Below are 12,915 nucleotides of genomic sequence, written 5' to 3'. Positions count from 1 at the left end.
ACTAGTGAATCAGTGAGGTATATTCGAGTATTACCGAACTACAATTGCGGTGTGTTGGCCCGGTAGGGGGTTGAATGGTGGACGGAGATCGGTGAAAACGGTGTGCAGGCCCGGGACAGGGGTATGATTGGAGGGCAGGATTAAGAGGAAGAATGAAAAGATCTATATGAACTGTAAGTAGTGAGAGTTGACGGGGGGGTCAACTACGATAAACTTTGGCCAAGCGCAGAAAATGGCTCCTGAGAGCCCTTGCATCCTACCTTGTGCTATTATCCGCTTTCCTAATTGTTGAAATTAAATACTCGTTACTTGCCTTATGTGATTGCATGTTTTGGGGCACCACCGAGTTTTAGCTCACCCCACGTTTATTTGTTTTCCTTGACAGGTCGTGACGGTTATGAAATCTGAGCTACTTGTATTTTTCGTATGAATGTATTTAAACCTTGTAATTCCGCTTTGTGGGTTGTAATGTGTTTCGATTTAAACGGTGTACTTTTATTTTGGATTGCCACTTGAAGCTGGAAAAGTGTAAGCTCTGGAATTGTATTTTGCGGGTATAAATTTATATATAGTTGGAATTGTGCGACTTTATTACTTGGTTGTAACGCGTGAGGTGTTTAAGAGCCGTCGGTTGGCTATTTTAAATTACTGCTATCTCTGAAGCTAATGTGGTTTAGTTATTGACCTTGTTAGAGGGAAGCAATATTGTAATAGTTTAGGATATTCTTCGAAAGGATTTGAGTTAGATTACTTGCGCGAGTCCTGGCGAGAGTTAGGCAGACGGCCCGCCAACCCTCTGATTCGCTTTAGGGGGAAGTGGGGTCGCCACAGAAGTACCCAAAACGTAACTCTTTCACATCTAAACATGAATTTGCGTTTGCCGAACATCTGGTGCATATGCATAGGAGTGGAGAGATATTGTCTCATAACATCGGGAGTCATGTAGTTCTCGAGGTTATTAACATGCTTCTTCAGAGGTTCGGTATTTCATTTCCCAGCAACAGTATTCGGTCCAAGTACTATGCCCTTCAGAGCCTCACTAGGCTTTACATTTCATTCAAGAAGTGGGGCACTGGTATGGGGTAGGACTCAACCAACTACACCTTCATGATGGATGATGAATGGTGGAGCCAGCTAGTTCAGGTATACTTACTTGCTGGTATATATTTTATTGCCATTCAGAATTATTGCATTGTGTCCCCCCTGGATTTTCTCTTTACTTGCTGGTTTCTTACTTTATTGCCATTTAGTAAACTTGATTTCTGTCCCCCCCCTGAATTTTCTCTTTACTTGCTGGTTTCTTACTTTTTTTCCATTCAGAATTATTGCATTCTGTCCCCCCCTGGATTTTCTCTTTACTTGCTGGTTTCTTACTTTATTGCCATTCAAAATCGCACCATTCTGTCCCCTCGGATTTTCTCTTTACTTGCTCGTTTCTTACTTTATTGCCATTCAGAATTATTCCATTGCTCCCCCTTTAAGCTCTTTACTTGCTGGTTTCTTACTTTATTGCCATTCAGAAATATTCCATCTGTCCCCTCCTGGATTTTTCAGAGCTGCAATAATTGAGTTGGGGTTACGGTCTTTCGTTAATCATTTTGTTCTCTTCTGCTTTGTTATAGGTGAACCAGGCGTACGCTAGATTCTAAAACAGCTCATGCCTACTTTATCACGTGCTCGAAGAAGTTTTCATGAATCGAGGCGCGACTGGGAATTCAGTGCTGGATATGACGAATCACCCCCCAACTCGGCCGGCGAGCAGTAAATGGAGAATGCTGCTAGACGTTATTCGTCAAAGGAGGTTGTGGACGTGGATTCCTCTGAGGAAGAAGCATCCTCGCAACCTGTGAGTCGGAAAGGGAAACAAAAAGTTAAGAAGGGCAAAGGAAAGCGCAAATTGGGTGACATGTCGACAGATTCCTTCTTCTCACCATCGTCCCTCCAATTCCAGCAGTATGTCCGCGTCCTAGACAGTATTGACACACATTTGAGACTAAAAAGAGCCGTAATGTTAGTGCAGAGGTCTCTTCACCTTCGAAGAGTCAAAAGGCTGCTTTAGATGACGATGCAGAGCTAGAAGCTGCAATGGTGCCCCTCTGCGCGCTTCGTCTAGACATAAATGTGCACCTGCAGATGGCCAATCTCCTCCGATCCAAAGCGGAGCGCATCATTTGGTTCTCATGCATCACAGACGATGCCCGCCTTGCATTTGTGAGACATCGAGGGTTATTTCCACCCGCATAGATGCACATACCATCCCTGTTCCGGTCATGGCAGCCCGCTCAGTTATCTTTGTGTCCCCGAACATGCATTTTTATTAAACCTTTTATTGTGGATTGATGTAGTTTGAGCTTGCTGAACTTTGACGGCACATTTTTCTATTTCTGTACCCCGAATGAGTATCCTGGATTTTTTTCTGATATTTAATAATTCGATTTAGTGAACTTTTAATTGCTTTATCTCATGGGAAAGATGGCTGTAAATTTTCAACTTATGTGTATAGGCTTTATTAAAGTTTCGTAAGCAGGGATAAGATGAGCACATTATGGTAACGTTTGAAATAGGCATAGTTTGACTTGATTTTTGTCCATCACAAGCTACCCAATTCTTTGCCTTCGATCGGACCTAGTTCATGGATTAGATTGCACCAGTTGTTATTACGTTTGTTGCCTAGGAATAAATTATACCTAGAGATTTAATCGTGCTGTGGTACATTGTTCCCCACGTTGGCAACTTGTTAACTTGGAAACCTTTGCTAAGCTTCTTGCCTAGGTATAAATTGTACCTGGAGATTTAATTGTGTTGGTTGCTTCATTGTTGTCTAAATTGGCAACATGTTAACTTGAGAAACCTTTGCTAAGCTTTTAATACCAAAGTTGTAAATTGAAGAAATTGTGAACTTCTTGTTTTGCTATGCTTGTTTTTCGTCAAATAGGTTCAAGTAAATTATCATGATTGTTCAGTCTACAATATTTGTGCATATAACCGGCGCATTGTTGACCTCCACTTTTTGACTCCTACCTTTGTAGGGATTCCCTTGGCCAATTGCATACTTGATAGTTATAGCAGTGGGATGGATAATCAAGGGCACATTCAGGGCGGGCACCTGGACGACGAGACGGACGATATTGATATCGATAACGTTTTTATGGCAGTTGTGCTCCGAGGTATCATGTTCTTTGACCCACGCTTTAACCATGTCCCCATAAGAAAAAGAGTTCGAGATAGTGCGCTTTCGGGGAGAGACTATGTGCTTGAGCTGATAAACGGACATGAGGACAGAATTATTGAAAACATGCACTTGGATGTTCCCCAATTCCTGCTGCTGTGTGATTTGTTGGTTCAGCGTGGTTATTGGCATGCATATCCTTCACATTAGATTGGGGTTCATGAATCTGTTGCTTTAACTCTAATGTGCCTGAGTCATGATGAGCGGCACCGTGTTTTAGCCGAGCAGTTCCAGCATTCAACGGAGACGATTGATCGACATATTCGTCGTGTGTTACGAGCATTAGTTCGCCTCGATCGTGATCTCGTTAGGTCAACAGACTTCGATAGGACTCACCCAAGGATTTTGAACAATGCATCACTCATGCCGTGGTTTCAGGTTTGTGTTTTTTGCATATGGATTGCACTTTTATGCTTTCAAATTTCAATTTACAATAGTCTAAAAAAAATTACTTTTGTTGTATACTTTTATAGGATTGTGTAGGAGCACTAAACGGGACGCACGTCTCCGCTTGGTACAGAGCAGAGATACGAGAGAGGTTCAGAAATCGGCATGACGACTTATCCCAGAGTGTGCTTGCTGCCTGCGATCATGACATGCGATTTGTATATGTTCGGGTTGGTTGGGAGGGTAGTGCTCATGATACCCAAATTCTTCAAGATACCTTGCTAGATCCGGATTCGGGTTTTCCTATGCCACCGCAGGGTATGTGCTTTTCTTCTTATGTTTCAAGACAGAAGTTAAGAAAGTGCATAATAGTAGTTTTAAATACTTTCAAGGCCTTACATTATTCAATATTTGAAGCCCTCATTTCTCTATTTGTAATCAATACCTTCATATCCATCAACATGACATCATTGACAGGGAAATATTATGCGATAGATGCTGCTTATAGAAATATGTCGGGTTTTATGGCACCGTTTAGGGGAGCATAGGGCACGCATCATGAGCGGGCTGCTAAACGCTTGTTCAACAGGCGGCATGCATCGGTTACAAATATTATTGAGTGCACATTTACATTTGGGGTTCTTAAGAAGCGATTTTCAATACTCAAGGATCCAATGCAGAACTACCTAATAGCAACTCAAAATAATATTGTGCTTGCATGTTGTACTTTGCACAATTTTATGCCCGCATACTCTCCAGCGGATGAGTACTTCAACGAAGAAGCAGCCCTCGGAGCCCTAGCTGATGCACAGATAGCAGGGGAGCAACAGCAGCCGGAACAACCCATCAATATGTCGTAGCAGGGCATAGATAATTGGAATGAAGATCGGCGGGCGATAGCGGCTCACATGTATTTGAATGTGCATAACTAGGCTCCACTACGAGTCCTTGGACCGATAGGCCCTAAATAAATGTTTAATAGTCTTCTTCTATGAAACGTGTGATTTCCACTTGATTATGAATGAGTAACAAATGTTATTGTGTTATGTCGACCACGGATTTGAACATTTATCTTATATGTGCTTATTCGTGCATTGCTCTACCCCCGTGTATGCACCTAAATGCTGATTAATTCATGTGTTTGTGGATGATATTGTACAAAAAAGCCAAAAACAAGTTAAGTTCCTCTTGTTATTTGACAGAGGAAATTGGTAGTATATGCCACTTCCAACACAACTGGAATTGCAAATTCTAACTCCTTTATAAAAAGGTCACATTTGCTTTATTGCTGAAGTTATTGGGTAATTATCCAATTCTTTTGTACACAGCTTTAATAAGTGGGTGTTTTTGAAAAACTCTTCAATCCAAACGCTTGTATTTTTCAAAAACAAGGAGTTTTTCAAAAACAAGAATCCAAATCTTTTTTGTAGTTTTTCAAAAAATGCTACAGTTAAGTTTTTCAAAAACACCTCAAAAAACAGGGAATCTAAACGCAGCCAATGTAAACTCAAACGTCGATGAAAAGAGAAGGATAAAAGAAGAAGGAGGAGGTGGGTGGCTAGTGACCGCGGTTGGTAGTGGAGAGGAGATAATTCAAAATTTTCAAAAATGCCCTTGTTTAATGTTAAATTAGGAGATAAATTACTTTTAGGTGGTGGCGCCACCGTAAAAGGTTTTAATTGGATCCAAATATTAAGTTCATGTATTAAATTGGCCAGAAATAAAAGTTAGGAACTAAATCGACTCTAAAAAAAAAGTTTAGGGACGAAAATAGCCATTTTCCCAGGAAGAAAAAGGATTTTTATTATTTTTCACATTTTTTGGTTATTGGAATTCCTAGGACACATCTAAGCAATTCTTATGTGATTTGCATCAAGAATGGGGTAGGAAAAGTTATCAGTGTAACCTTTTATGAATAATGTAAAAGCACTTCAATAAGTTGTGATTCAGCGTAAGCAACTTGTAGATCTTTATAACTAAGAAATTATATTTAACTATTGGTTCTATTGCCCGTACAAGATAGATATGTTACTGTTACATGGTGTGTTCTAACACTTCAATTCAAATGTTTACGTTGTCGGCAAATTTGGATCCATGAATTGTTAGATATGGTCGTGACTAACAACCTTCCTTGTTCTCTTGCGGATTTGCATCTTACTTCATTCTAAACCTCTCGCTATCACTATTTGAAACTCAAGAAACTTTAGGTGACAACCACAATTTTGAAGATTTTATATTTTATGAGTTTGCCTATGTAGGATTACTTTTAAAATAATCTTTGTTGGGAAAAAAAAGTTTAAGAATTTAGTATCCTTGAATTTGAATTAATTGCATGTTTGGACCAACTTGTGGGGAGCGATCAATTTAGCACAAAAGCGTAACATTGAGGACCTAATTATTTCTCCCAAACAAATACTCACAAAACTATAAATGGTAAAACCTGTATAAATTAATACTCAATATGTGACAGCCCTACTTTCCTTAAAGGCAAATCAGAGGGGTCAGTGGACCGCCTGTCCAACTCTTGTTAGGACTCACTACCATCCATAACAAGAATTACTTGAAATTTCTAAACTAATCAAAATAATATTCATTACACCTCAAAATAACATTTACATACCTCCAAAAGTTATTACATAGGTTCACGTACAAAAGATTCATCATTAGGCGCCTATCTTAATTACAACCCAAAAATATATACACTACAGTCATTTCTACTAAAATAAAACTTAAAGTCTCTCAAACATTCTAACAGTATTCTTGAGCACTCTCAGATCCGAATCCTGTTAAAGAAAACAAAACGTGGGATGAGCTAATGCCCAGTGAGCATTCCAGGTAAACAGGCAAAATAAGAGAATAACACAATTTAACATGTAAACACGTTTTTCCAAGTAATATAGGTTCAAGTAAATTGATACTCAACTATAAAAAATTTGGTAGTTGAGCAACTAATTGTAATAGGAATCTTTAAATGTAAAATACTTGATAAACAATAACATTCATGCGTGCATTCAATCATTCATTCAACTAAATACAATGATGAATAATACTTTAAACATTAAAAGGATATAGGGCTCACATGGAGCAACATTCACCTTATAACTGCCAATAAACAATTCCCTATATTTTACCACCTTATAACCTCCGAACTCCCACCTTATGTCCTCCGAAAGATCAACAATCTCCTCATTTAACATTCACCTTATGCTCTCCGAAAAATCAACAATCCCCTCATTTAACATTAAACATTAAACATTGTACTCAAGGCCTTTCAGTAAAGAGTTTTGAGCTTTGCACTTAACATTAGTAAGTTATAAACCCAAAGCTGTCCAGCTGATCCGACCTCGCAAATGGCAGGTCTTGGATAGGGTGCCAGCATAGGGTTAAACTCAATTCAACCGATGTGATAAAGTACGTATCGGCCTACATTCTTGCACATTTATCACTCATTCATGCAATGTGAACATGCGCTCTTAGCAAATTAACACAACAAGAAAATCACAACAGTCATTCACTTATTTGCATGTCAATCAAAGGATAGCACTTAAGCAAAATAATAACATTTTTTCAAGTCATGCATTATCAAATAACATGCATTGGAACACTCACCAACAAAGCAGAGCACATCAAATGGTCCCACCAAGGTTCTCTTTTTCCACACCAAAACCTATATTCAAGCAAGTACGAAACTTTAAGATTCCAATTAGAGAAACTAAACAAAAGAAGGAATGATTGAGAGAGCTATTAGAGCGACTCGACTTCGAAGCGACAAATGACCCAAAAGAGATTACAAAAGGACATAAGTTTTAAAACCTACGCAAAGGTGCGAGTTCAAGGAAGTCACCAATACACGTTAGGTTTATGATTCAAGCAAGGTTTGGCGTGAAAAGAATGTTTCTTGGATAAAAAACTAAGAACAATAATAAATACATGAAAAGGGTACAAATACTGGAAATTTTCCAGTTTTATGGTAGTGAAAAATAGCTAATTTTCGCTCCCTTTGAGTAATCGGTTTATGACCAAATCGACGCACAACTCTAGTATTATGTGTTGGCAAATAATACAAGCGATTTCAAGTCCAAACTATCACGAATCGAAGGTGAAACAAGGCACCCAAAAATCAGGAAATTCAACTCAAAAGCCAATCAAAACTCAAGTTTTCTTCAAATTAAATGCATGGTTTTCACTACAAATCAGTCCACAAGAGTTTTACAAAGTTTATAGCACAAGATTGAGCCAAACTTTGATCAAAACAAACCAAAAAGTGAAGAGAAATAAACTCAAGAAAATCGGTCAGCATGCATACATTTGGAGACAGAATTTTCTCCAGTTTTGGGCGACATTGTTTGAAAAATTGTATCGCAATCTTCTTAAGCCCAACATTTATAAACTTTATACCATTGGAAAATAGACTCAAAGGACTACAATTTTTCAGAATACATATTTGTAAGATTCTATGCATAAATCAGTCAAATTCCAGTCTCAAATTGCTGCTTCATCAAGTAGAAAAACAGAGCAGGTGTGAAATTTCAGTCAAATTTGAAAAATCATATATATTCATAGGAGTTGAGAAAATTTCTGAAATTTTCACAGTAGAATGCACTCTGAATCTAGTTTCAAACGCAATAAGCGAAACTCAATTTGGATTTTTCTACGCCAAAATATAATAGATTTACCAAGACTACTCAGAGTCTCCTGCGCGAAAATTCCAACAACACTTTCTCTTATTTTCTTAATTTTACTCCAATAAAACTACTACTTAAACACACATACATAACATGCACTTCTAGGGTAATGTTAAACCAAGTTACTGGAGCACAAATCTCACCAAAACAATACAAAAATTCTCACAAAATTGAGGCTAAAAATTCGGCCAGCCCAAGCATAAATTCCAACTTGTGGATGTTCAATTTTTACTTCATGTGCACCAAGTTAACTAAGCTTACTTTAACCATGATTCTTATGCTAACACAACCAAGAAAACCTAAAGAAATCCTCACCTAATACATCTAACCATACATCAAACACATAGAAGGCATAAACATAAACACATGATCCAAGCTTCAAAACAAGAACCCAAACCAAACCATCAACAACCCAAGTATCTAGGTTATCTAAGCACCTTAATTACATGTATACCCTACTAATTTAAAGAATTAAAATTCATGATTTAAGATTTAGCTCAAGCTCCTCAAACTTTGCAAGGTGCACCAAGAACCCCAAGAATCACCTCTCAAGTAGCAAGCCAAGGTTGGGTAGAATCTAGTTGAACTTCCTTTTGAATCTTGCACTAATTTTCCAAGAACTTGACATAGGGTTTATGTGAAGTTTTTCCTCTCAAGAGGTTCAACCAAGAGCTCAAGACAAAAAGGCTAATGTTTTGTTAAATGGCAAAGTTTGCTTAAGAAGCTAATTGTCCAAGTCAAGGTGTTGTAGTGTGATGACACTTGGCCAAATTTCTACCTAGCAAGATTTTCCCAATTTCCTTCCAATCCTAGTAGTTTACTTAAGTTCTAACTTCATCCCAAAACAATTAAATTTCCTAGGGTTTATTAGACATAACAAAAATTAATTCTCTCATTTTCTTAAACTCATTTTTACCAAAGTTGAATAAAGTAAAGAAAATAAGGCCCCAAAAATGAATCATATCTTGAATACTTAAAATAATTTAAATGCATATAAATGGATTAAAAATGGAAACATAAAACTTAAAATTCGGAGTTCTCACACGATAAATTAATAATCATGATTAAATAATAATTTTTTAATCCCAACTTGAGCTGACAAGTAAAATTAATAATTTTGACAAATTAACAAGATAATAATTTTTTTTTGAAAATCTTACATAACCTTTTATTCCTATTCATATCATAAATTGACAATTCACAAATTACATGTCATACATTCTTAAAATATGAGTCTATCGCTATTTTTTTTTCTTAAGACTAGAGGAAGATAGCCTGCGCAATGCGCAGGAGTTTGGTGCATATGGTATAAAATAGTTTTTAATTTTTTATTTGATGTAACAGCATGGAAAACTAATTTTTAATAATAGAAAGATAACCATGAAAAGATTAAGGATAACTATATATTAAACTTTGTAAGAATGGAAGATTGAGTAAAAACGGAATTTATAAATTTCATTCCCTAACGGGTACTCATATTTACATGAAAGTAAAGTAGTAGGCTGTTGCATTTAACTTCTATTGAACATGGTAGTTGTCTATTGTAGTAGTAGTAGCTTTCCTTGCATTGTCTTTATTATCTTGTAGATAGGTTGAGAACTGCAAAATTGCTAGATATATTTTTAGATTAAAATCTCAGTTTTAATTTGTCCAAATCATTATTTGCCTTCTCTCAGAGCAAAACCTTCACTTTTGCTATTATGAATCAGACAATGAACAATGAAGCTTGACTATTGCAACTTCCTGCAGACTCTAAGCAAACAGAAGAGGAATATCCCCAGTTTAGAAATGAGAAGCATAAGACTATCCAGACGGGAAAAAAAATGTATTTTAACAGAAAGAAATAATACATAGAAGTGCTTGTGCTTAACAATGGCATTGGATAGTACTACCTGATTCTTGTACACTACAAAATGATACTAAGAATAGAATCAAATTATACCGGTGAAAATCAAGGTTCGCAAGCTACTACTACCAACAAACAAATAATAGTACATTTTAAAAAGAAATAATCATCAAATACGACAAAGAAAGTTTGGAATTCATTGTTCAGCACTAAAGAAGCTAGAATTTGAAACCTTATGTAAAACGTGTTTAGCACCAGCATAAAGCATGAGTCTTCGTATTTTATCATCTTCAGGAAACTCTTTTCCTAGACAAATGTTACATAAAAAATGCACTTATGAAGTCATAAAGGCAGAAGAATAAATTATATTGTTGTTTAAATGTCTATAGGAACTTTCATCTCCAAACAGGAAACTAAGAAAAAGAACTGAACAGGAAAATAATCATGAGAAAATTGTGTGCTTGACAATGATTTAACAGTCTAAACAGACAATCTAAAATAATAGGAGCTCCACCAAGTTCCCAAAAGTTAGGAGCATTCCAAATGTACTTAATGGTCTATGGAACAACATGATCACAACGTTCAGAATTTGATCATCAGTGTGAAAATTGCAACTAAGAGGGAGAGGACTTTAGCCAACTACTTGTTTGATTATTAGAGGTAGATTTACTTGGGATTTCAATTCTTATTGGTAGTTATTCTTTATTGGTTTCAACCTTCTAATCATCCACATTCAAGTCAAGTACTTTGATGAATAGTGTTAAGAGAATATAAGTATTCTTGTAGATAATAAATTAGTAAGGGTATTTTTGTAAATAGTTTATTAGGGTTGTACTCCTATAAATACTAGTTGGTCACTCATAATATGTGACTAGATGTTTTCCTCCCAAGATACCTGTTGACATGGTATCAGAGCAAAAGTCCTAGGGTTAGGGTTAAACATCTAGCAAAAGTTTTGGTCATCGCGACTGTTCACGCGACACTGTTCACGGGGCGACGTTACTGTTCACGGCACTGTTCACGCGACGCCGTTACTGTTCACGGCACTGTTCACGCGCGGTTCAGTTTTGACCCTTCGTTTGGTTTGGAGTGCTATTCATTATGGCTGAAAGTCTATCAAAAGGTATTGTAACGTCTACTAATATTATGCCAATGGTGATGCCTCAAATCACAAATTGGAAGTTGAATGACACTAATTATCAACAGTGGTCAAAAGCCGTTAAGATTTATCTGACAGGCTTAGGAAAGCAACGATATCTCACAGATGACTCTCCTACGGAGGACAACAAGAAACTAATGTGGATTCAAGAGGATGCCCAAATTCTTGGAGCAATATGGAATTCTATGGAGCCACGAATTGCTTACATGTGTTCTCATTGTGAGACAACAAAAGAAGTTTGGGATTATGTCCGGTTATTATACTGTAGTAATCTTTCACGGATGTATGATATTTCTTTGGAGTATTTTCAGTTGCAACAAGAAAACAAGACAGTAACTGAATACTTTGCTGATCTTAAGCGAGTTTCAGAAGAATTAAATGCCGTAATGCCTCTCTCAAGTGATATTACAGTTATGCAGAGGCAAAGAGAACAAATGCTTGTGCTCAAATTCTTGGCCGGTCTCAAGCCAGAATTTGAACCAATCAAATCTCAAATTTTAGCAGGTGAACAATTACCATCTTTTGCAGAGGCGTATGCTCGGGTTTTACGTTCTGCATCTAAGGACACTACACATGGTGATGGTGCTCTAATTAATGACAAATCTGCTTTAGTTGCTAACAATGGTCGGATAGAGCAACTCAACTTGGGACGTGGCTCTCGTGGAGGAAGAAGTAGAGGAGGTCGTGGGGGTCGTGGAGGTCGAGGCACCCGTGAGTGCACTCATTGTGGTTTGAAGAACCACACTCATGATACTTGTTGGGATTTACATGGAAAACCACCTTGGTTTGCTAATGCGGTTACCATTGACCAAGCTGAATCAAGTTCTTCAGCACAAGGGTCCCAGAAAACTTTTACCATATCCGAGGAAGATTATGTCAAATTTCTGCAGTACCAAACTGCAAATCAAGCATCTCTTCCCTCTGCTTCTTTAGCACAAAAAGGTAATGCTATGGCTTGTCTCTCCACTTCCAAAAATTTTGACACATGGATCATTGATTCCGGAGCTACTGATCATATGTCAGGTACCTCTAGAAATTTTTCTAATTTTCAAGAGTCTACTTCCTTCCCTCATGTTACTTTAGCTGATGGATCTACAACTAAAGTTAAAGGACTAGGCACTGTAGAAATTAACCCATCTCTTCCGCTGCCTTCTGTTCTTTACGTACCAAATTTGCCTTTTAATCTAATGTCCGTTAGTAAGCTTACCAAATTTCTACAGTGTTCAGTTATTTTTTCTCCTGATTTTGTTGTTATTCAGGATTTGAAGACAAAGAGGACGATTGGTGGAGGACGCGAGCATAATGGTCTTTATTTTCTCAACTCTAATGGTCCGATTGCATGTCCTGCTACTGTTTCTCCTCTTGAAATTCACTGTCGTTTGGGTCATCCGTCTCTACAAAATTTGAAGAAGTTGGTTCCTATCTTGAGTCAGTTGTCTTCCTTAGAATGTGAGTCTTGTCAATTAGGAAAGCATCATCGTGTTTCTTTTGCCCCTAGGGTCAATAAACGGGTTTCGGAACCCTTTTTGTTAGTTCATTCTGATGTTTGGGGTCCTAGTCGAGTCACTTCAAAGTTAGGTTTTAAATATTTTGTAATCTTTGTTGATGA

The 12,915-nt window shown here is 37.4% G+C and overlaps 2 protein-coding genes across 2 annotated transcripts; both read left to right on the top strand.

The window, feature by feature from the left end:
- Positions 1 to 3,412: 3,412 nt before the first annotated feature.
- On the top strand, positions 3,413 to 4,476 carry LOC140015826 (uncharacterized). The gene is made up of 3 exons (XM_072068651.1): positions 3,413 to 3,607; positions 3,703 to 3,934; positions 4,376 to 4,476. Exons 1-3 carry the CDS (start codon positions 3,413 to 3,415, stop codon positions 4,474 to 4,476), a joined length of 528 nt encoding a protein of 175 aa, XP_071924752.1.
- Positions 4,477 to 11,299: 6,823 nt separating this feature from the next.
- On the top strand, positions 11,300 to 12,609 carry LOC140015825 (uncharacterized). Its single transcript, XM_072068650.1, has 2 exons — positions 11,300 to 12,329; positions 12,566 to 12,609. Exons 1-2 carry the CDS (start codon positions 11,300 to 11,302, stop codon positions 12,607 to 12,609), a joined length of 1,074 nt encoding a protein of 357 aa, XP_071924751.1.
- The last annotated feature ends 306 nt before the right edge of the window (positions 12,610 to 12,915 follow it).

Source organism: Coffea arabica, chromosome 10c, assembly GCF_036785885.1.
Source record: "Coffea arabica cultivar ET-39 chromosome 10c, Coffea Arabica ET-39 HiFi, whole genome shotgun sequence".
Lineage (NCBI taxonomy): Eukaryota > Viridiplantae > Streptophyta > Magnoliopsida > Gentianales > Rubiaceae > Coffea > Coffea arabica.
The sequence above is the reverse complement of the archived record's forward strand: the minus strand, read 5'-3'. Positions and strand labels throughout refer to the sequence as shown.

Coding starts and splice junctions, on each gene's coding strand:
- LOC140015825 (XM_072068650.1), top strand. CDS start 11,300: ATGGTGATGCCTCAAATCACAAATTGGAAGTTGAATGACACTAATTAT. Junction 12,330..12,565: donor AGCTACTGATCATATGTCAG/GTACCTCTAGAA, acceptor GTTGTTATTCAG/GATTTGAAGACAAAGAGGAC.
- LOC140015826 (XM_072068651.1), top strand. CDS start 3,413: ATGTGCCTGAGTCATGATGAGCGGCACCGTGTTTTAGCCGAGCAGTTC. Junction 3,608..3,702: donor CACTCATGCCGTGGTTTCAG/GTTTGTGTTTTT, acceptor ATACTTTTATAG/GATTGTGTAGGAGCACTAAA. Junction 3,935..4,375: donor TTTTCCTATGCCACCGCAGG/GTATGTGCTTTT, acceptor CATACTCTCCAG/CGGATGAGTACTTCAACGAA.